General features: G+C 41.3%; 1 protein-coding gene across 1 annotated transcript in view; it reads right to left on the reverse strand.

The window, feature by feature from the left end:
* LOC126457678 (mitochondrial uncoupling protein 4) overlaps positions 1 to 23,172 on the reverse strand; it is a 422,954-nt gene that overhangs the window by 5,541 nt on the left and 394,241 nt on the right. Inside the window, exon 7 of the mRNA XM_050094182.1 lies at positions 22,611 to 22,703. Within this exon, the coding sequence (XP_049950139.1) occupies positions 22,611 to 22,703 (93 nt within the window). The remainder of the gene's footprint in view (positions 1 to 22,610; positions 22,704 to 23,172) is intronic.

A 23,172-nucleotide genomic window follows, 5' to 3' on the forward strand; every position in this document is an offset into this window, starting at 1 on the left:
CAGGTGAGAATTATGATGCTGCAACCTACGCAGACCCACCAAGCTCAGTGCAGGTGAAGATGGGCATCATCATGACGCCACTGGTCTGCTATTGTCAATGGCTTCAACACACAATGGGAGGCGAGGCAGCCAAGGGTATCCCACAGGGCATCAGGGGTTATTTTATACACACACCTAATTCAGCCACCTTTCTATTATTCTTCACCACTGCCGACAGCTCATGCAGTTCTGCAATCTGGGCAATATAAGTCTAAACCTGGGGATCAGGCACTAACCAGACAATCACATTCTGAATTAGTGAGGCTGTGTAAGTGATAGCATAATTGGGACACTCAAAACAACACTCGTGCTAGAGGCCCTGCAAATCAGTGAGCCAAGCTGCATACGATTTTCCAGAACACTTGTTGTGCTGCTTAGTCTGCAACCATGCCACCACCACATAAGTTTGGTTTCTGAATTACTGCATCAGCGACCAGCAAAGCTTATCAAAGAGTAGTTTCTTGGGCTCAGCAGAGGGCTTCAAATTTTGGACAACTTCATATAAACCTGCACTGCTGGACTACAGCAAGATGGCCTGATCAACAGGATTGCCAGTAAGCCTTACCTGGCAGTGCAGGAAGAAACAGTGCAGGTAATTCTCACATCTTTCTGTAGACTCAATGAAACCAGCAAATGGTATCAAGGCAGCAGGGGCAAGGAATAAAATTGCATAACAGGCACCTGGCTTGCCATTGGTAGGGCAAAGGTACAAAGGAAATCTCACTCTGGTTCAACAGTGCCTCCATATCTGCTGCAGCCTTTCCTTCTGTAGGTGCAATTCTTCCTGCCAGCATTGCAGAAATTCCAGGTATATGGTGGCCCAAAATATGAGCAAAATCCGAATTCTGATATGAACTGCTGGTGGTAGAGTCATGTGAGTACGAGGTGTGATTGCTTGTGTGAATGTGTGTGTTTTCTTTGCTGAAGAAGTCTTTGCCTGAAAGCTATAATGTGTAACAATCTTTTCATTTTACCTTTCTGCAACTCAACAGGTCATCTTTACAGTGAGTAGCAATCTATCCTTTTCCTAACAGTGTTGATGTTCCAACATGGAGTTTCCATTGTTTGAGAAGAAAAAATGACATTAATTATGCCACATTAAGATTGTCTTGATCAGTTACCTAGTGATGTAAAATGTCTGTCAGTTAAACTTGAAAACAAACTTAAACAGTTTCTCCTTGACAACACTTTCTACTTTATAGAGGAATTTCTATTTTGTGATCTGTAAAAAGGTTATGGGTAGGTATTGCTAACTATATATAAAATCTTGTAAATGATCAGCCATATTTACAAATTAAAGTCTTATATGAATGTAAAATAATTATTTCCACATCACTATGATTAATCACACAAACAATCTAATGGATGTGCTCCCCCCTCCCCACCTCACCCAAAAGAAATGTTTACCCAGAATAAAAATAAAAACCGTACCAAGCACCTGTTGTTTGGCTACCAGAGGTACATTAAAGAGCATGACTGCCACTCTTGCATCTTAATTTTTTTATGAAGACATGAGGAGCAGTGCTTTTTTAAAATAATAATTGTTGTTTAATATAACTGACTAGACAAAGAAATCTATTCACCAAGTGGTGGCAGGAGAAGACACAAAGGAAATGTGCAAGCTTTCAGAGCAGGTGGCTCTTTCTTCTGGTAGTAAGGCTGAAGGGAACAGAAAATGTATGAACAAAAAGGACTGGTGAGGTTTAGGAAATGAGGAGGGTTATGGGAAAGCCACCCAGAACCCCAGGTCTGGGGAGACTTAAGGGCCCGAATGAGAAGGAAACACTCGTTGCTGGGGGACTGTACTAGAGAAGATCTGAAAACCTGAGAGCTATAGATATAAAACCATCCAGACAGTAGCAACATCACCTGGTGAGGAATGACTACTAGTATGATACACACACAATGTGTGTAATATCAATGAGCATGCTGTCTGTGTGTAGAAAGGGGAAGGCACGTGATCCATCTAAGTTTGACCGAGGGCAGATTTTGATGGCCTGGAGGCTCCCCACAAGCATTTCCGAAACTGCATGGCTTTTTGGGTGTTCAAGGATTGCTGTGGTGAGTGTGTTCAACACATGAGGAAACCAAAGTGAAACCACATCCAGACATCATGGGGTTGGGCAGTCACCACTCATGACAGATGTTGGATGTCTTAGGCTGGGTGGACTGGTAAAACAGGACAGGTGGTGAACTATGGCAGAACTAACATCAGACTTTAATGCTGGGCAGAATACAAGTGTGTCTTAATACACAGTGCCCCAAACATTACTAATGATGGGCATCCACAGGTGACAACCCATGCATGTGCAAATGTTAACGCTACAACATTGGCAACTCAACTGAAATGGGCATGTGACCATTGGCACCAGACATTGACACTGTGGCAGAGCATTGCATGGTCTGATGAATCCTGATGCCTTCTTCATCATGCCAATGGGATGGCACAAATCTATCATCTTCCAGGGGAACAGCACCTTGAGCCTTGCACTGCAGAACAGAGACAAGTTGATGATGGCTCCATTATGCTCTGGGGAACATTCACATTGGTATCCACGGATCCAGTGGAGTTTGTGCAAGGCACCATGATGGCCACGGAGAATTGCACACTGGGTTGCATACCACATACACCCCTTCATGTTGACCATGTTTCCCAAGTGCAACAGCATTTTTCAACAAGATAATGCGTCATGTCACAAGGCCAGGAGTGTGATGGAGTGGTTCAAGGAAAACAATGGTGAGTTTGAATTGATGTGCTGGCCCCACAACTCACGAGATGTGAACCCAGTCAAACACTTTTTGAATATGATTGAAAGTGGCATCACACCTCATCAGTCCTTCCATGGAATTTATGGAAATTAGGTGACTTGTGTGCACAGATGTGGCGGCAACTCTCTCCAGCAGCCTACCAAGGCCTCATTGCTTCCATGCCAGAACACATCACTGCTATTATCTGTGCAAAAGCTGGACATACTGGCTATTAGTTCTGGCTGATCAGTGTATGTGGTAGACAAGTGAGGCATGGCTGTTATGTTCTAGAGCATGCTGTGCAACAGGATATTGTATACTGCCAGTGTACACCCTCTATCTATGCCCATTCATCCTAACCAGTAACTTGGTGGTAATCATAGCAATGTAGAAGGCTCAACAGTGTTTACAAAACAGCTGGTACATGATGTGTGAGATTTCACAGGTGGCTCTCCATTTGATAGTATGTTTTGCTAGTTACAGGGCTGCTGTAGGTGGCGGTAGAAGGGTGCACAGGGCAAGACTTACATAGGGGATGGTTACAAGAGTAGAAGCCACAGGGTAGGGAACTGGGTGCAGAAGGAGCATAGGGTCTCACCAGGATATTGTGGAGATTGGGGGACAACAGAAAGCTACTCTAGGTTTGGTGGACCTGATTTCAGGGCATGATTTTCGTAATTCATAGCCTTGTTGAAGTAGCTGGTTAATATATTCAATAGAAGGATGGCACCAACTGACAAGAAGTGTGCTCCTAAGGTTCTTTTTTTTTCCAAGGGATGAGTTGTACCAGGATTGGATGTGATGGCCTGGGAAATTTGCTTTTGAGCTAGGCTGGTGGGGTAATTGCATCCAGTGAAGGCTGGCGTGAGAATGGTGGTGTTTTGCAGTAAAGAGTTTTCATCTTAACAAGTATGTTTGCCTCAAATGCCAAGGCTGTACAGGAGGAAACATTTGATGTTGCAAGAATGGCAACTGTTGCTTGCTAGTAAGTCAATTAGTAAGTGAATTGTATGTCTGGCCCTCTGCAGGGATGAGGTCAATGTCATGGAAAGTGAAATGAGACTTGGAATACAACCATGCGAAATTTAATTGGGAGAATGTATTTACATATTTCAAAAATTTTAACAACTCAGCATCCTCATGCGTCCACATCGCGAAGATGTCATCAATGTATCTAAAACAGAACAGTGGTTGAAGGCTAATGGAACCCAGAAAACTCCCTTCCAAGTGACCCATGAAAAGGTTGGCACAGAAAGCAGCCGTCCAGGTTCCCATGGCTGTGCCCCTGATCTGTTATTGTGTGTCTGTCTCTCAAAGGTAAAGTAGTTTTTTTGTAAATATAAAATTGATTACCAGAAAGGGAATAATAGGTTTGGAATCACGTAACTGCTGGTTGAGGTAATGTTCAGCAGCAGACAGGCCATGTACATGGGGAAGATTGGTATTAGGGAGTTACCATCAGTGGTGATAGGTGTGGTTTTGGATAACTTGTAACTGTATGGCTGAAATGGTAAAAGAGATGCAGGAGATTTAATTTTGTATGGGGTGCAGATGAAATGTTGGATGTATCCAGTTTGGTATTGCAGCTGTGGGATGATGGTAGGTATTTGATAGGCAAGGAGAGGTACTGAGGACACCAGTGACTAAGAAACTGATGAAGTAAAGTAGAGCATATCATGTTTCTGGTTGAATCCAACTTAACTAATTATGGACAGGATTGATATTGTCGCAGAAGAAGCTGAGTAGCACAGTCACCGTGGTGTAGTGGTTATGATACTAGACTGTTGCATGGAGGGTTGTGAGTTCAAAACTCACCTGAACTGTTAAAATTTTAATCTCTATATTTAGTTCGAGTACATTCTAGAAGTATCCACAAATGTAAAGAATCAGTGTACAGGAATGTTGTGTAACTGTATATATACCGTATGTGTTCTGGCTGGAGGCAGTTCGCTCTCCGTTCTTGTATGTGCAAGTGATGGATAAACCTTTGGTAAGTGAAGTTAGTGTTTGTCATTCACCTAATTACACCTTCTTCTACGTGACATTATTCTGAAGGAGACTCTGGGTATTGGAACTTGTGATAGCACACATTATTGACAACACAGTGGCTCCCATCAGGCCAAGACAGAGCCACCGTATACATGGTGAGAAACCCGAGTTTAGCCACATTCAACAGACTGCAATCTATCGGAGACAAAAGAAGAAGAGGATGTCACAATGATAGCAACTGTGTGCCACCACATGAGATATCCTTCCAGGTTCTCTGGTGATGATGGCCAAGATCCAAACAAGTGGCTGAAGGTATATGAGCGTATAGCCAAATTTAACAAATGGGATGACACCGTGTGTTTGGCTAACATATTCTTCTACTTGGAGGGCACTGTCAACAACGGTATGAGAACAATGGGAAGAAGTTCACAAGCTGGGAAGCATTCCAGGCAGAACTGTGCAAGTATTTCGGTGACACACAACGACAGAATTGCAAGGCTGAAGATAAATTAATGTGCAGGGCACAGTGTCCAGGAGAAACAACAGCATCCTACATTCAAGAGGTCTTGGAGCTGTGTAAAATAGTGGATCTTTGAATGAAGGAAGAAGATAAGGTTGCACATCTCATGAAGGGTGTTGCTGAGGACATGTATCAAGCCCTAATCCTGAAGGAAGTTTCGACAACAGCTGACTTCATAAATGATGTCAGTATATTGTGACAATGCACAAAAATGAATTACACACAAGAAGTCTGAACAGTTTCCAAATGTCGTATCAATGTCTGTGATGGAGGAAGAAACTGGTTCCACTAGTGTTCTTCATCAGATAGAGAGAGAGGAGGTTCAGAAGGTACTTGGATTGCACGGCGAGCAAACAGACCGAGATGCTTCAAGAGGTCATAAGGGAGGAAGTGGAACAGACATTGAACCTAATCTCTCATCCTTAATTTCTCTTTAAAACAGTAAAAAAAGTCAAGACCCAGGCAAAGTTACGTTCCTACAATGCCACATGAGGAACCTGTTTGGCAACCAAGGAAGACTGATGTCAGGAGGACCCAGGATAATCAATCAGTATGTTTCCACTGCGGATGACTGGAACATCTGGTGTGCTATTGTCGAGAATGCCAGTGGATACTTGATGATGCCTGCGCCAGAAGACAGTAGACCGATTGTAGCCGAAGCCAATTCTGAGATGATGAAGATAAACTGGAAGATGTAGGTGCAGGACGACGTAGGTCACCATTGCCGCAAGATAGCCACTGGAGAGGATGCTCCCCAAACACACCGATCAAGGTCCCCATTGCTGTTTAGAAGCTCCAGCCGATCACCGAGCCACCGCAACCTGGAAAACTAAAGGGTGCGACCTTTCTTGGATGTAAGGCTGCTGAAGAGAAAAATCCTCTGCCACCGATCACTAGAAAAACGATAGGAAACTATGTTGATATCCTCATGGATAGCTGACCACCCCAAGCTCTTGTGGACTCTGGAGGATCATATTCAGTCATTTCGGGGAAGCACCATTGCCAGTTGCAGAAAACCATATTCATCGACAACAAAACATCTCTGCTGAAGGTGGCTAATGGGAAATATGTAAAACCTACAGCAAGATGTGTCGCTCATTTGGGTATAAGTGGCCGTACACAGCCTTTAGAATTCATCATCTTACAAGAGTGTAGTCATGATGTCATTCTTGGATGGGACTTTTTGAAAGCTTCTGAGGCAATTATAGATTTTGGTCGCTCAAAGATTATGCTGTGGACAGGAAGACGTGCATCCGAGTGTGTGGAAACTGTGTGCTGGATGAAGTGAACATTCCTGCAGTCAGCACTAGAAAGGTAACAGTCATGTGTCATGCCATGCATCAACCCATGGATCTTATAGTGGAATGTAAGAGAAGAATATCACTGAAGAACAGCTTGGTCATCCCAGCCTCTGTCGTCTCATTTAAGAACAGATTCGGTGAATTGTGGATAGTTAACTGTCAACGAGAACCGCAGAGCCTTCCAAGATGCATGTGCCTAGCAAAAACTAAGCCATTAATTGCAGAACAGCTGAGCATCATAGAAACCTCTCATGCCTAGTCTGTGGGTGAAATTAATGCTACCACTAAGAGACAAGATCTTCAAGCTTGACTATCACCAGAGCTCATTACGGAACAACAGAAGAAGCTACTTGCCATTCTTCAAGAGTTCTCTGAATGCTTCAATCCACAGGTGAAGAGCAAATTAGACAACTCGATGGTGAAACACTGGATTACTACTGGAGACCATCGACCAATAAGCCAGAGAGCATACCATGTGTCAGCAACAGAACGTCGAATAATTCGCGATGTGGTAGAGAAAATGATAAAGAATGACATCATTTAGCCTTTGCAGAGCCCACGGTCATCACCAGTGGTTCTCGTCAGGAAGAAGGATGGCAGTTGGCACTTTTGTGTTGATTACAGGAAGTTTAATAAGATAACTAAAACGGACGTTTACCCCCTTCCACAAATTGACAATACACTAGATTGCCTGAAGGGGGCTAAGTTTTTCTCAACCATGGACATGTACTCAGGATACTAGCAAATCGAAGTAGGTGAGGCCGATTGTGAGAAAACTACTTTCATAACACCTGAGGGCCTGTGTGAGATTAAGGTAATACTGTTTGGTTTATGTACTGCACCGGCAACTTTTGAATGGACGATGGATAATCTTCTAAGTCACCTGAAGTGGACGATGTGTCTTTGTTACTTAGATGACAGTGTTCTCAGAGACATTTGATGAACATATAAGAAGACTAAGAGCCATTCTTAAGTGTCTCCAACAAGGCAGACTGAAACTTAATCCAAGAAAGTGTCTCTTTGGAGAAAAAGAAATCAAAATACTTGGACACCCTGTGTCAAATGAAGGTGTGCAGCCAGAGCCAGAAAAGGTGAGATCTATAACAGAATTTCCTATTCCTAAAAGTATTACAGATGTGAGAAGCTTCCTTGGATTATGTTCTTATTATCGTTGTTTTATCAAAGACTTTTGTATCAAAGCCAGGCCACTCCAGGAGTTGTTAAAAGTCGATGCTAAATTTATCCCGGGTGGTGCTCAACAAGATTCTTTTGATATGCTGCAAAAGCTCTGATGATTGATCCTGTACTTGGTCTGTGTGATGAGAGAGCACCTACAGAACTACACACACATGCCAGTGGGTATGGGATCAGTGCTGTTCTGGCACACATTTCCGATGGAAAAGAGAAGGTTATATAGCCTATGCTTCTAGAACACTTACAAAAGCCAAGATAAACTACTCAACTACAGAAAGAGAATGCCTTGCTGTGATCTGGGCCTTGTGCAGATTTCGACAGTACCTCTATGGAAGGCCATTCACAGTTGTTACAGACCATCATTCACTTTGTTGGTTGACAGGTCTTAAGGATCTAACAGGACAACTTGCCAGGTGGGCACTACATCTTCAAGAGTATGACATTACCACAGTGTACAAAAGTGGAAGAAAACACCAAGATGCCAACTGCCTCTCAAGAAACCCAGTGCAAGACCATCAAGACTTTGATGAAGATAGTGACTGTCTCACTGCACTCTAGGATCTCTCTGCTGAGCAGAAGGATGCTAAGATTTCTCAAATTATGCTTGCCATTTATCAGTCAGAGGATGCAAAAGGACAATTTAAGGTAGTTTATGTATTACTTTGCAAGAAAAACTGATCCGTTTGGAAAGAGATGGCTACCAGTGATTCCTAAACACATGCGCTTATATGTTCTACAGAAATTCCATGATACACCTGAGGGCAGACATTTTGGATTAATTAAGACATACAATAGGATCCGCAAGAGATTTTTCTGGCCAGGTTTATTTAGGAGTGTCCATAACTATATGTCACACTGTCGAGAGTGCCAGAGGGACAACATGTGCTAGTGGCAATAGATGGATTATTGTTTGCACTGATTATCTGCCATGCTATGCCATTACAAAAGCCGTGAAAACAGCAGAAGCATTCAAGGTAGCCAAATTCATTGTGGAAGACATTTTATTAAAACACAGTGCCCCAAGGTCATTAATTATGGATTGAGGGAAAGTTTTCCAATCAAATCTTGTGACAGAGATAAACTGTTGGTGCAACATTACTCATCACATGATGACTGCCTACCATCCGCAAACTAACGGGCTTACTGAAGCCTTAATAAGACCTTGGCCGACGTGCTATCAATGTTTGTCAATGTTGAGCAGAGCAACTGGGATGAGGTGCTACCTTTTGTGATGTTTGCCTACAACACCACCAAACAAGACACCACAGGATATATGCCATTTTTCCTGGAGAATGTGTGTGAGGCGACTACAACATGGATACTGTGTTTCCATCACATCCTGATGATGTGGACAACAACTTCATCAGCCAGGTGTTAACCAGAGCTGAGGAAGCTTGGCAGTAAGCTCGACTCTGCATGCCGCAGGCTCAAGAAAAAGATCGCTGAAGGTATGACGTGAGCCACCACCCTGTTGTCTACCAGCCTGGTGACCTCATCAGGATCTTCACTCCTGTTCAGAAGGCTGGTCTCTCTGAGAAGCTCCTCAGGCGCTACTTTGGACCTTATAAGGTTGTAAAACAGTTTTCTGATGTTACTTATGAAGTTGAAGATTTCAACCTCGACGCAAGACGATGAAAGATCAGAGATACGGTCCGCATCCTTCGAATGAAGCCCTATAAGGATCCTGCAACCCAGTGTAAATTCAAAGATCCAGTAACAGGCAATAAGCAGACAGGTGATGAAGAACATAGCAGCTAAGGAAGTTCTATGAAGATCACCGCCAGGGTGAACATCAGTCATCAGGAGTCGGAGTATGAAGGACTGATGACTCATTTCTGGACTAGAAGGATGTAGCACTGAGACGCTATTCTCTTAAGGAGGGAGCAATTTCGTAGAAGAAGCTGAGTATCACAGTCACTGTGGTGTAGTGGTTATGATACTAGACTGTTGCACGGAGGGTCATGAGTTCAAAACTCATCTGAACTGTAAAATTTTAATTTCCATTTTTGGTTAGAGTACATCATTTATCTAATTACACCTTCTTCTACATGACAATATGATCAAACAACTGAATGTTGCACACATATCTTACAAGATTCATCGCTAGTTTGAGTCATCTGGCGTTTTCACTATTTGTGTCACACTGAACTACACCACAGAAGTAAAGATTTGACAGGTCAAAAGACTGGACTATTTTTTGTTTGATTTAAGATGTAAATATTTCTCTAAATTTTTGGATTGTACATAAGCAGGACAGAGATTTCTTGCAAGCTGCAGCAGTTTGTTCTGCCCAATTTAGATGCTCATACAAGATTATGCCAAGGCCTTTAACTATTTTTAGAAATGAGAAACACTGGAGAAACTGTTTCATGAAAATATCTGCTGATCAACTTCTGGTGAGGCATTAGGATGACATAGTTTAAATGTCAGTTTTTAGCCCATCAGTTTACAGAACAAAGACTTTCCTTTATATCTGATAAGCGGAAGCAATGATCTTACGATTGGCACTTACGTGCAACTGGATGTCATCAGCTTATAAGTGGTAGTTACAAGAATAAAGTACAGATGAAAAATCATTCATGCACAGTGAGAAAGGCAATGGAACAAGGATAAAACACTGAAACTCCAGAGAGCACATTTTTCCATGATGACTTCTCCAATCCAAAGTGACCTATTGACATGTGATTTTTAGGTAGCTGTCAAACTGCAGTATTACACTGTTTGAGGAATTTAGTTTTTTCATTTTAATAATTAATATATTATTAACCACATCAAAAGCCTTGATGAAATCAAGCACACTGGTCACTTCTTGTCTGTCCATGGTGCGTCTGATGTTGCCAGTCACTTTGATTTATGTAGTAGTTGTACTATGGAGTTTTTAGAAGCCTGACTGATATCTATCATGGAAGTTATAAGTTTTCAGGTAATCAGTCAGCTGTTCATGAACAATGTAATCCAGTGCTGCAGTTAATATGCTAATCAGCCTATAGTCATCTTGTGATTTAGGATTATCATTCTTGAATACTGGTTTCAGGAATACCAGTTATCATTCTTGAGTATTGGTTTCAGGAATACCAATCTCTTGTTCAAGCTATCATGTGCTCGTATGTGAGTCAGTGTAACATAGGTGGGAACAGTAACTTTGGTAGCTTTATCTGTGCAAGTTCTACAATGAATGTGTTGCATTGGTTGAAATTTTCTGTTTCCCGAAGTACAACAACAAGAAGAGAAAACATTCATCAGGAAGGTGAGTTCTTGACAAGATATTGCTCTTTGCAGTGCACTTCTGCCTGAGCAGCATTACACCTGCCGGCAACCCCAATAAAAGAAAAGTAATAATGATGCAGTTTTTAATCAACAATTGTACTGTAGTGTAATGACCATATATGAGCATATTAGTGTGAGCCTGAGAAATGTATTGCAGTAGTGCTTACAGGAGGCAAGCATAGGATGACGTTCAATAAGGTTGTTGCAATGTTATGAGCCAAGTAAGCTTGTTGAATCAGTGAACTCAACTGTACTGCACAGACTAGTACAGCAAGGGGCAAGGACTATTCCCACACTAACACTGGCAGTAGTGTTTTAGGATACATGACTGGTAGTGGTGCATATGCACAAGTGTGTCATTCATTTTTAATAGAATTATTCTGAGTCTTGCAGTGCAATAAGGACAGTAGGGCTGTGCCAGATGAGGATGCGACATGTACATGCCAGTGGGACTCACCAGTTTGAGGCCACAGCAGGGTAACAACTCTATGCTCTAAATCCCTCCCCGGACATAGTATTACAGTGCAGCTGGTCATCCTGAGTCATCTCCAGCAGCATGGCCAATTCCTGCCCAGGGGGCAGCAGGTCACAACCCATACACACGAGCTGGCATCTACTATTACCTGACACACATCTAAGTGTGCAGGGAACCCACTGCTGTGACACAGCTAGGCAGCACTCGGGGCCATGGGAGGTACAGGATCCTCAAAAACATGCACTTGGTAAGGACACGGCATGGCTGCTTATGTAATGAGTTTGCCAGAGATCAGTGGAATAACCGGGTCAGCCAGCCCAGCAGAATTCAGTGGCCAGTCGGCCACTGTCCCGGTATATCAAGCAGTACAGATAGGTCAATAAAAGAACTTGTTACATTTGCAGTTGCTTTTCTCTGGAGCCTGGGCTCCTACCTAGCTTCAATTACCTGCTCACACAATCCTGGCTCATAGCCAACCCACCCTGCACCAGGGGACACTATAATTTGGAGGAGTCGGATCTTTGAGCCTATCTCAGTAATGTAGGGATGCAGTTTCATCAACACATGGTGCAGTGAGTGCTGCCTTCCTAGCCCCCTCCCCCCCTCCACCAGCTATGACATGGAAAGTCAGTGGATATTGTAGTTGTAAGTTCAGTGTGTGACAGGTAAATGTAGATGGTATTTTGAGGAGGTGTAAATGTAATGTTAGTTTTCACATGGTTGATGTGGGAAATGTGAGTCTCTCACGGGTAAGAAGTATGGCTCATTATCTAGTAGTATATAACATGTTAGCCATGAGTAATGATTGTGGAGGTGAAACTAGGTTTAGTTATTGTTTCAGTGCGTAGTAGTCATTACGATCAACCACTCAGGTGTGAGAAGTTATGGTAAGAAGTAATATGTTAGTGTTACAGGTAACTGTTCTCATAATTTGTTTTGCACAGAGCAAGGAATATGGTTTGGATTTAAGCATGCAATGTAGTGAGACATGTTGAGACAGTGGTGTGTCTAAATGTTTTTTTATTAATGTTTGCGTGTCAAGAATGGTGGGGTCAGGCCAACACCAGAAGTTGTGGCTACTCTACAAGCACGGGGCATGCTGGGGCTTGTTGTCCACTCCATCACTGGTGCTGTTACTGCTGCTGTGACAAAAAATACTGCAAACTCTGGAGGTGAATGCGAGCAAGGTCTGTGCTCTGAACAAATCATTAAAAGAAACTGAGGATAGGGTATGAAACTGGTCAAGAAGGCTGCTCATTAATAGTACACTCTGTTTTTATTCTGTTGATCTTGCTTTTGGTACTGTTGTGCATGTACTAGCACCTCCCAGAAAAAAACACTGCTCAGTACATATTGAGACTTCATATTGAGACTTCATATTGAGACTTCATATTGAGACTTCAGTCACATTAATCTATCTGAACTTGCAACTGAGATGCAAGAAATAGTCTGGGGGACATCTTCTATTCCTGCTCAGACATGAGCAAAAACTTCATGGATTTACTAACAAACTTAAACAACTATATGACAAATATCCTCACTCAAAGACTAGCAAAGTAAGACAGAAACCTGCACCTTGGCTAACCGAACAACTAAAATAGCTCATGAATCTCAGAGCTGCATATTGGGCATAAAAACAGTGCCCCACACCTGAAAACCATACAGTTTACAAGCAGAACAGGAAAAGAGCTGTTCTTTGGAAAAACCTATGTGATCTGGTGTAGGCAAAGTAAAAGCTGCAGCTGATCCAACTGTCCCAGCTGAAGAAGTGCACCAGTACTTTACATTACCTACAACCACAACTGAGCCACAAATGAATCAGCAACTCATGGGGCTTAATAGTTGTAGCCACAGTACTTGCAATACGATGAAAAAAGCCATCATGCATATCAGATCAGCATCTACTGGACATGATGGCACCACAGTCCAAATGATGGTTATTACTGACTCACTATTGCCATCCACTACAACACATAACTTCAGCCACTCCTCAACCAGAAGTGTTTTCCCAGAGACAGGGAACAGGAATTAGTGAAGCCACTATCTGAAAAGGATATTGTCATTGCACCCTCTGATTCGCAAAATACTTGCATTCTTCCTGCACTGTCCAAGCCCTTAAAATATATATTCCATGAGAAACTAACAATTTATCTAACCACAAACAACCTACTGGATAGATACCAATAGGTTTCTGTAAACATTGCAGCACCACTTTTGCCTCATTAAAGATAACAGATGACCTGAAGTTTGGCATGCATGCATAAAATGTGACTATCATGTGCTTCTTAGACTACAGGACTGTCGATTTCAACATTTTACTTGTCAAACTTAGCAGCCTAAATTTCTCACCAAGTGTAGTGCAGTGGTTTTGCACATAACTGGCATCTCATCTGCAATGCATCATGTCTGACACCATGAAGTCACAATGGAGGCAGGTAGCATAACACATCCATCAAGGTTTTGTATTACATCCTACACCCTTTTTCACTGTATGTCAATGATGTGTCATAAGCTTTTTCCTACTGAAAATACCACATGTACACTGATGACCTCCAGTTGTATCTAGCAATAAGTGCAAAACCAATAAATATGAAAACAGTTATTGAGAATCTCAGTACCAACCTATGTACACTATCAAAATGGTTGCAAGATACAGGGTTAAAGATCAACACATCCAAAACACAAGCTGTATTGGTTGGTCATCTTAGGCTCATTAGCCCAAATTATCAGGAACCCCTGCCATCTTTAACCCTAAATGGGACAAATATCAATGCTCTCCTTCACCAAAGAATCTAGGAGAAATAATAGATGAAAATCTAAATTGGACTGAGCATGTAAGTGTACTGTGCAAGAAGGCATCAGCAACTCTCTGTGTCCTACAAAAATATAAAATGCTCTTCCTTCTTGATCTGAAAAAGAAACTTGTACAAATACTTACACTTTCCATTACTGATTACAGCAATTTTATCCTGCAAGGTTTTTCACAGAAAAGCTCAAGGTGCCTGGAACTGTTTATGAATGGCTATGTCATTATATCTGTGACATTCGACTCTCTGATTGTATTTCACCATCATATGCACAGCTACACTGGCTGCATGCAGACAAGCACAGATTTACACACCCTCTGTCTTTTGTCTTATCAATGTACACTGTCCCCTATCTCTCTCCTTGACCTCACTGCTCTTGTCTGAACAACATGATAGAAACCCCCATTTTCATCAGATCAAAAGTCTCTCTTTCCCACTCCATTGTTCAGTCACTTTCTCTAAGTCACTCTCAGCAGGAGGAACCTGACTCTGAAATACTCTTTCACATTATATTAGATAACTGAATAACATCTCCAAATTCAAAAGAAAGTTAATAAAATATCTACTAAAGCAACAATAAATATTACCATCTCTGGTAAACGCTTGTTATCCCTGTACATCAGGGACGGCCATGGCATGTCGAACTACACATATGCAGTGGGTGGACCACAGACAAGCCAAGGCCCAGTCTTTCACTTGGCTTTGCATGGTTTTCACAAAAAGAGGCAGTCGGGTGATCTAGCACAGCAATCTTTTAAAATGAATGGGAATGACAAAAGAGAGGGATGAGAATTCTCAGTTCACACAAGCAAGAGGTATTGCTTATTTGCTACAAAATGACATTACAATACCATGCAGAAAAAAATTTAAAGGTTTAGTTGACAATGAAAGAGCAGAAATTTACAACAATCAACAGATGGGATTCAGTGTTTCACACATCAAAAAAGCAATTAGCACTAAATTTGCAGGTGTGGAGCACATGAAGAAATCAGTCGTATGAACAGTAAAATTTCTGAAGTCCCATGTCAGCTGCAACAGTTTTCAATGGAACTGAATGAAGAGTATGGAGACTTTATGCACGGTGTCTCACCCTAACTCTGCCACCTCAAATATCTCTGGAACAACAATAGCTATTCAAAAACAGTTTTCACCAGCATGAATGTACGACTGGGGCTTAGGAAACCAAATACTACACCTACATCTACATCTACATCTATGTGAAATTTTAAAATATGCTATTTTCAACACAAACTTGTGTATTTTTAAATGAACAACCCCTATTATTTTGTATGCAAACAATAGCATGAAAAATCACAAAAATAATGGTGTTGGTTGCATCGCAATATGTCACTTACATCCAGGGCATAGAAGCTTTTGAAATGTGGGGCTACAGAAGAATGCTGAAGATTAGATGGGTAGATCACATAACTACTGAGGAGGTATTGAATAGAATTGGGGAGAAGAGGAGTTTGTGGCACAACTTGACTAGAAAAAGGGATCGGTTGGTAGGACATGTTCTGAGGCATCAAGGGATCACCAATTTAGTACTGGAGGGCAGCGTGGAGGCTAAAAATCATAGAGGGAGACCAAGAGATCAATACACTAAGCAGATTCAGAAGGATGTAGGCTGCAGTAGGTACTGGGAGATGAAGAAGCTTGCACAGGATAGAGTAGCATGGAGATCTGCATCAAACCAGTCTCAGGACTGAAGACCACAACAACAACAACAACATCCTGAGAAATTGCAAAGTAAAGTTGATGCTTGAAATAAATGAAGTGCACACTAGCGCACATCCTGAGATTCAAGCGTGCACCTCACATTGCCGGCAAGGGCGTACCCAGTGAGGGGCAGGGGGGAGGGGGGGGGGGGGGGGGGCGGGCGCAGCTGCCCCCGCCCCCCTAGAAGATATTCGCAGTTTTTTACTAGTTTACTGTTTTATTTAATAAGAAATGCTGCATGTTTTCTCAGATTGTACAAGTGCATTCTTGCATTTAAAATGTTTATTAAAAGCAGTTTTTCACTGGTTTACTGTTTTATTTAATAAGAAGTACTGTATGTTGTCTCGAGTCCTTGTTTCTTCAGACTAGTGTGACCTGCCCCCCCCCCCCCCCCCCTCCCCCCCAGTTCAGATCCTGGGTACGCCCTTCATTGCCGGTAATCATGATGTGATTGATGTGCTACATCAGTCGAATGTTAATGTATGGTGTGGTATTGTATGACAACATTTCATTGATGGTACTCCTAAAGGGGGATAATTTAGCCCCTTCTTGAGCTGCACCTTACTTGACCTGGTCCACCTCTTATAATGTGTCAAATAATGCAGTATCAGAATGATGGATGTCCTGCGCATATTGTTTATTGTTGCAAAATGACAACTAGAGGTACAATTAGTGGTAACACACTTGGTTTCACGTGTCTAAACCTCATAAGTTCTGAAATATGTGGCTTGTAAAGGATAGCAACAGTGTCACAGTTTCTGACGTAATGCATCACATGTAGCACCGTGCTCAGAGCAGGGGTTGCCTGCACTGGTGCCTGTATCCTGCTGTAAACATACCAATATCACCATGGCACGCTCTACCTTCCGTGTACAAGTGTCTCCTAATCTGGTCTGCTGAACTGCTCTCATACTATAACATAATTCACATATGTTGCTACATTAAAACCTGTTTTCTTGTGGCTCATTACATTTGCCATCATCTAGTCAATACACCAGCTTTCAGTAATGAAGAAAAACTAGATATTATTTTAATTTATGGCGAATGTCACAGAAATGCAACCACAGCTGTGACACTGTATGCTGAAAGCTACCCAAATCAGCTGTGTCCGTCACATCGAACCATTGGCAACATCTGCAAGACACTCAGGGAAACAGGAAGCTGGGCTCCCACAAAATGTCGACGTACAATGCCAGCGACTGGCAATGGAAACAAAATTGAATGAGGTGTAGGAATAAGCCACAGTAGTGTGTGCAGAATCTTGTATTGGCATTGGTTTCACCCATTCCATATCTCACTGTACCAAGAACTGTATGGGAATGACTTTGAATCCTGCATTGCATTCTGTCATTTTCCCTTTGAACAGTTGCAAGGTAATCCAGTAATCCTAAGTAATACGTTGTTTACGGATGAGGCTTCATTTACAAATGTAATGTGAATCTGCAGAACGTGCACTACTGGTGCATGCAAAATCCCCACTGGGTTCGCCAAGTTGCTCATCAATGACAGTGGAGTGTCAATGTTTGGTGCAGTATCATTGCTAACTGTAATGTAGGTCCCTATTTTTGCTGTGGAACATTGAATGGACAGCAATATGCATCATTTCTTCAACACACACTAGTGCTCCTCATGGAGGATCTGGGATTGGAAACTTGTCTATCAATGTGGTTCCAGCATGATGGATGTCCTGCACATGATGCAAAAGTTGTCAGAGACATTCTAGATGTGACATTTCCAAATACGTGGGTGGGGCGGGGAGGTACTGTGCGAAGCTCAGCACGGTCCCCCGACTTGACGCCATTAGACTTCTGTCTCTGGAGCACAGTGAAAGACAGTGTATCAAGACCCCCAGTGACAGTAGAGCATATGCAACATCGTATTACTGTGGCATGTGCAGCAATATCTGTAGAAACCCTGCAATCTGTGCAACACTCTCTTGTTACCCATCTGCAAATGTGTATTGATGCAAACGAAGGGCACTTTGAACATATGTTGACGTGACACAGTTTCATTGGTCAAGATGTGAGTGAGTTTCCTATGCTGGCTGTAATGCACAACAATACAGTTTCAGTGGGTGACAGGGCACTAGTAAATGTGTTTAGCAAAGTGATTTCAAATGTGTTATCTCTAATTGTAGCTCTAGTTGTCATTTCACTAGAATAAACATACGTTTACAATTTGAAAAACGTAACTTTGCATTGGATGTGTTACTTGTTTATTTTTGTGGACTGTGCATACCTTCCCATTGTGTAAGCCCCTGACACAGGCAGTGTGAGGTGCACGCTTGAGCCTCAGGATTTGCGCTAGCTCTTTGATTCATTTATTTCAAACATCAACTTCACTTCACAATTTCTCTGGATGTAATTGACGTATTGTGATGCTACCAACACCATTATTTTTGAGATTTTTCATGCTATTGATTGCATATAAAATAATAGGGGGTGTCCATTTAAAAATACACAAGTTTGTGTTGAAAATGGTATTTGTTTACATTTTAAAATTTCACATAGTATTTGGTTTCCTAAGCCCCTGCCATACGTTCATGCTGGTGAAAACTGTTTTTGAATATATTGTTGTTCCAGGGATATTTGAGGTGGCAGAGTTAGGTGAGACACCCTGTATATTACTGCAATGTACATTGGTTAAGTCAGGGGCATGCCTGGAATGATTTTTCAATTTAAAGCTCACTATTGTTGAATTTATGAAGGAAAAAGGAGTTCAGGAATGAAACGTAGAGCATCTGGAACGGAGTGCAGACTTCACATTTTAAGTGGACTTGACTGCATACTGCCCACAGTAAGAGACTGCATGGTAACTTCTTTAGTGAACTGCATGGTGTGCTGTTACAAGGCTTAGGCCCGTCCCACCCCTCATTAAATCGACCAAGACTTATACGAATAATTGTAAGAACAGTTAATATTATTATTATTCTTTAAGTTTGTTTTTGGGTTTTCAGAAATACTGTGGGAAGAAAGTTTATTTATGTTGCAGATAACATGGAAGATGTTGCCCAATGATCACCACAAAAGTTCGACGTAGCGGCAAGTGGACAAGGAATAAAATGAAGAATGAGATTTTCACTCTGCAGCGGAGTGTGCACTGATATGAAACTTCCTGGCAGATTAAAACTGTGTGCCCGACTGGGACTCGAACTCAGGACCTTTGCCTTTCGCGGGCAAGTGCTCTACCATCTGAGCTACCGAAGCACGACTCACGCCCGGTACTCACAGCTTTACTTCTGCCAGTATCCGCCTCCTACCTTCCAAACTTTACAGAAGCTCTCCTGCGAACCTTGCAGAACTAGCACTCCTGAAAGAAAGGATACTGAGGAGACATGGCTTAGCCACAGCCTGGGGGATGTTTCCAGAATGAGATTTTCACTCTGCAGCAGAATAAAATGAATGTTGCAAACTACCGCAAGCCATGGAAGAGCCAGGGCTGTGAGGGCATCGAGCCTCCTAGGTCATTGTTGGACAACGTCAAAGGAAGAGATATTGTGGTTTCTCTTTGTCAACAGATCGATCGAGTCTTGATAGGTTTATGTAAAACGTATACGCAGGTGACACTTTACATGGGACCCAATGCCTGTAATACTTCCAAAGTTATTAAAAAGTTGTTAAACGGCAAAACCAATAGTTCATCATTTATATAGATCTAAAGTAGTAAAGATATAAGAAAGAGAGTTTCGGTGTCAGAACAAAAAGTGATACATCGCTCAGCAACGAAGAAGGACATAAACAGCAGGCGTTACGTGGTGAAAACAAATCAGTTGATAAAATAGTAAGTCTGTAATTAAGCATAAAGCCACGTAACACTGCTATGGTAACTTCTTTCTGATTTGATAGGGATGCATTTAAAAAGAAAACTGTATTGTAGAAGGGACACATTCTGCGAAAGACAGCCCAGTTCCCTATGCTCATTGGCATTAAAGAAAACACAAGGTTTGAATAATTCATTGTTTCCTTGAAGGAATTACAATGACAGTTTTACAAAGATTTTGAGGACATTGTCAATCTTACATCTGTCCCAAGCCATTTTCAAGACCATTTGAGTCCCCATGCATGTGCAGATCTAACTGGCTGGCCTTCAAGATAATTTCAGTTTCCATGACAAATCTTTTTTCATTAAAACTGTTCAGGACATCTACATTGCTTTCCTTAGGAAGACTTTCCAGGTTTCCATATTGAGGCTGCAGAAGTACTATAACATTTCAATCAATATTTTTGTGTGAAAGACCTTTGTTTGATTATGACAGTAAATGTCACAATCATGTGGCAAATTGAGTCCAAAATTCTGTGAAATTGTCTGTGTATGTCCGTATGTCAACAATTTGTAACAGATAAAAAGTCTATTATGTCTTCAGCACACCAAAGATAATTAAATAATACTGAAAATTTGTTTTGTTTGTTACCTATATTGTTGAGAAATGTGAAACATAAAATCAAATAGTACACTGTGTGACTGCACTGTCATTTAAATGCAGTGCATTCACAGTCTTCCCTTGTTCTCCCTCCTTGCACTCAGACAGCATGTCTTGGCAGAGGGGGAAATAGGGAGCAAGGCTGGGTGCTTTGGCACTAGTTCTAGGGCATGGCCTATGAGCCGAAATCTTGGCCTCCCTTGTTGTGCAACCTTGTTTCTGACCAGATCTTCCTCATTTCCCAGTATTTGTAACTGGTGCAGTCTGTATTCATAGCTAGTGCAGTCTCCTTAAATTTTCTTTTCCCATAACTCACTTTATCAGAAAACATCTATTTTGTACACATGTAAATTCTTTTTATATCTGCCCTTTTGTTATCTCTATTATTGCCATTATTATTATTATTGTTATTATTATTACTACTATTATCACTACTATATTGCCAGTGCACACTACCATGCACATCAGCCATCATTTGATATTGCTGGACAGGCAGGTGTCTCAGCATGTTGGGCATCCGCCACTATGATGCACCCAGGAAGTGCCTGGGACAGTAGCAGATACAAGACACTGCTGGGGCAGACAATGAAAGGTCAGCATACGTAATGAGTCCACCAGTTCTCGGTGAAATGACTGCATCAGCATTGTGGTGTGTGCAGGCAGCCAGCCCAGCAGAGTTCAGAGGCCAGCTGCCACTGACTCGGTCAATCAACCAGTACATATGTGACAATAAAAGAACTTGTTGCAATTTCAACTGCCTTTCTCTGGCGCCTCCCGGGTGCCCTCCCCATCTTCTTCACTCGCTCGTGCCATCTTGGTTTGTGGTTGCCCACTCTGCATCAAGGTACGCTATAGCACAAAACATATTGTTTGAAAGTACTACAGTGCTGTACCATGATGTAAGTAAGAAAATATTATAGCAATTACTATTTCGCTAACTTACATTCTTCACAGGTGAATAGATTTTGTACTTTCTTTTTGATGGTATACATTGTGCTCATATGTGCCTTCCACTTCAGACTGTTGACTATGTGACTGATGAGCCTTTTCCTTATGTTTCCATTTGTTTACTGTCAACTTTAGCCAGTGGATAAGTTATATTACTCTGTGTACTTCCACTGTGTGATAGTAAGGAGGGGAAATAGATTACTGAATAAATAGTGCAAAGTGTTGTTTAAAATGACACATTACTCCAGAAAAAGTTACAAGTGAGGTAATTGTGCTGGTTAACATCCCCCTGGTAACTAAAGAGCATCTGTTTAATAGATTTTTTATTTTGCCTCTGTACAAAAGTTATTTTGAGCAGACAGAATAAATTTATATAAAGTAATTTAGAAGCAACACCCACAACTATCAGTATGTGTAGATTAATACCAGTCATAATTTGTCATTAATATACTTTACAGAAGTAGTCTGCAAAGGGTGCTTCTGTCTGTTATGCATAACCTGAATCATTCCACATTCTTAAAGCCTCTCCTTCATGATGGGTTTTACAGAATACAATATGAGAATGAATAAATGAATTTACGAATGAAAGCAAAAGAAGACCACTGCATGGAGCCAAGTTTTATAGGAGATAGCTTGGAACAGTACTTACTCCAAGATCTCTAATACGTGAGAAATACAGCCCCATTTCAGAAATTTTTAATGTTCCTACAAACCTTTCGTAAAAGTTTTCTTTGTTTGATACTCAGGCACAAAAGTAAATCCCAAAAACAGAATTGCATTCTGGAAAATCAGCTTTCAGAGTGAAATGTAAAAACGATAAGTTCTCTTACCACGAACAGACAGCAGCAAAATGGGCCACAAAAAGTTTTAAAACAATTAGGGTAATTTATGTGTATTCCTGGACACTGAACAGTCCAGCTGACTCTGCAACATTGATGTAGAATCACTTAACAGTTACAGTGGCAACCCCATGTTGTATTTCTAACAGCTCTTCCTTTATAGTTGGCATAAAGTATTATCTCCTTTACTTGAGGGGCCCATCTTTTAGACCACCACAAAGACAGATGTTACAGATAAAGTACATCACAAAAGTTAGGAGATATTATGATTATAACATTTTGCAGGGACAACAATATTATGATGATTATATATAATAATAAATGAAATATAATCATATACTTACTTTCCACTTGCATCTGTAGGTTGATTCATGATACGTGTCTTTACAACATCGGCTGGTGTGCCCATAGTAGCAGCCACAAGTCCAGCACATCCACTAAAAGTAAATAAAGATGTTGTCTGTTTGACACTAAGTGACAATAAAAATGCCCTTGAAAATAAATTCTGAACATGAAAACATCCAACAATAAATAAAGACTTCAGTCATATACAGGTTGGATTCTCTATTGATTCACACTTGGTGAAAACAACAGAATCAGCTCATATCTACAGTCACTACAAGCTGTGTGAGTATGCATAAGAAAGATACGCATTAAGCAGTACTTAAAATTTCTACACTGTTTCTTCCATTATTGGTCAGCATTAAACTGCATTAATGGATCTTACAGGCAATACAATCTTAACATATAAAATAATAGATGAACTGCATAGTATAGTACTTATGAAAGAAAAAGTTTTTGTGTTCTGAAATAGTACCTTTGTAAAAGTTATTCACCACTTCATTGACCAACCACTTTTTACAAATAAATACTATCTTCCAAAATGAGAATTTCACACTGCAGCAG

Source organism: Schistocerca serialis, chromosome 2, assembly GCF_023864345.2.
Source record: "Schistocerca serialis cubense isolate TAMUIC-IGC-003099 chromosome 2, iqSchSeri2.2, whole genome shotgun sequence".
Lineage (NCBI taxonomy): Eukaryota > Metazoa > Arthropoda > Insecta > Orthoptera > Acrididae > Schistocerca > Schistocerca serialis.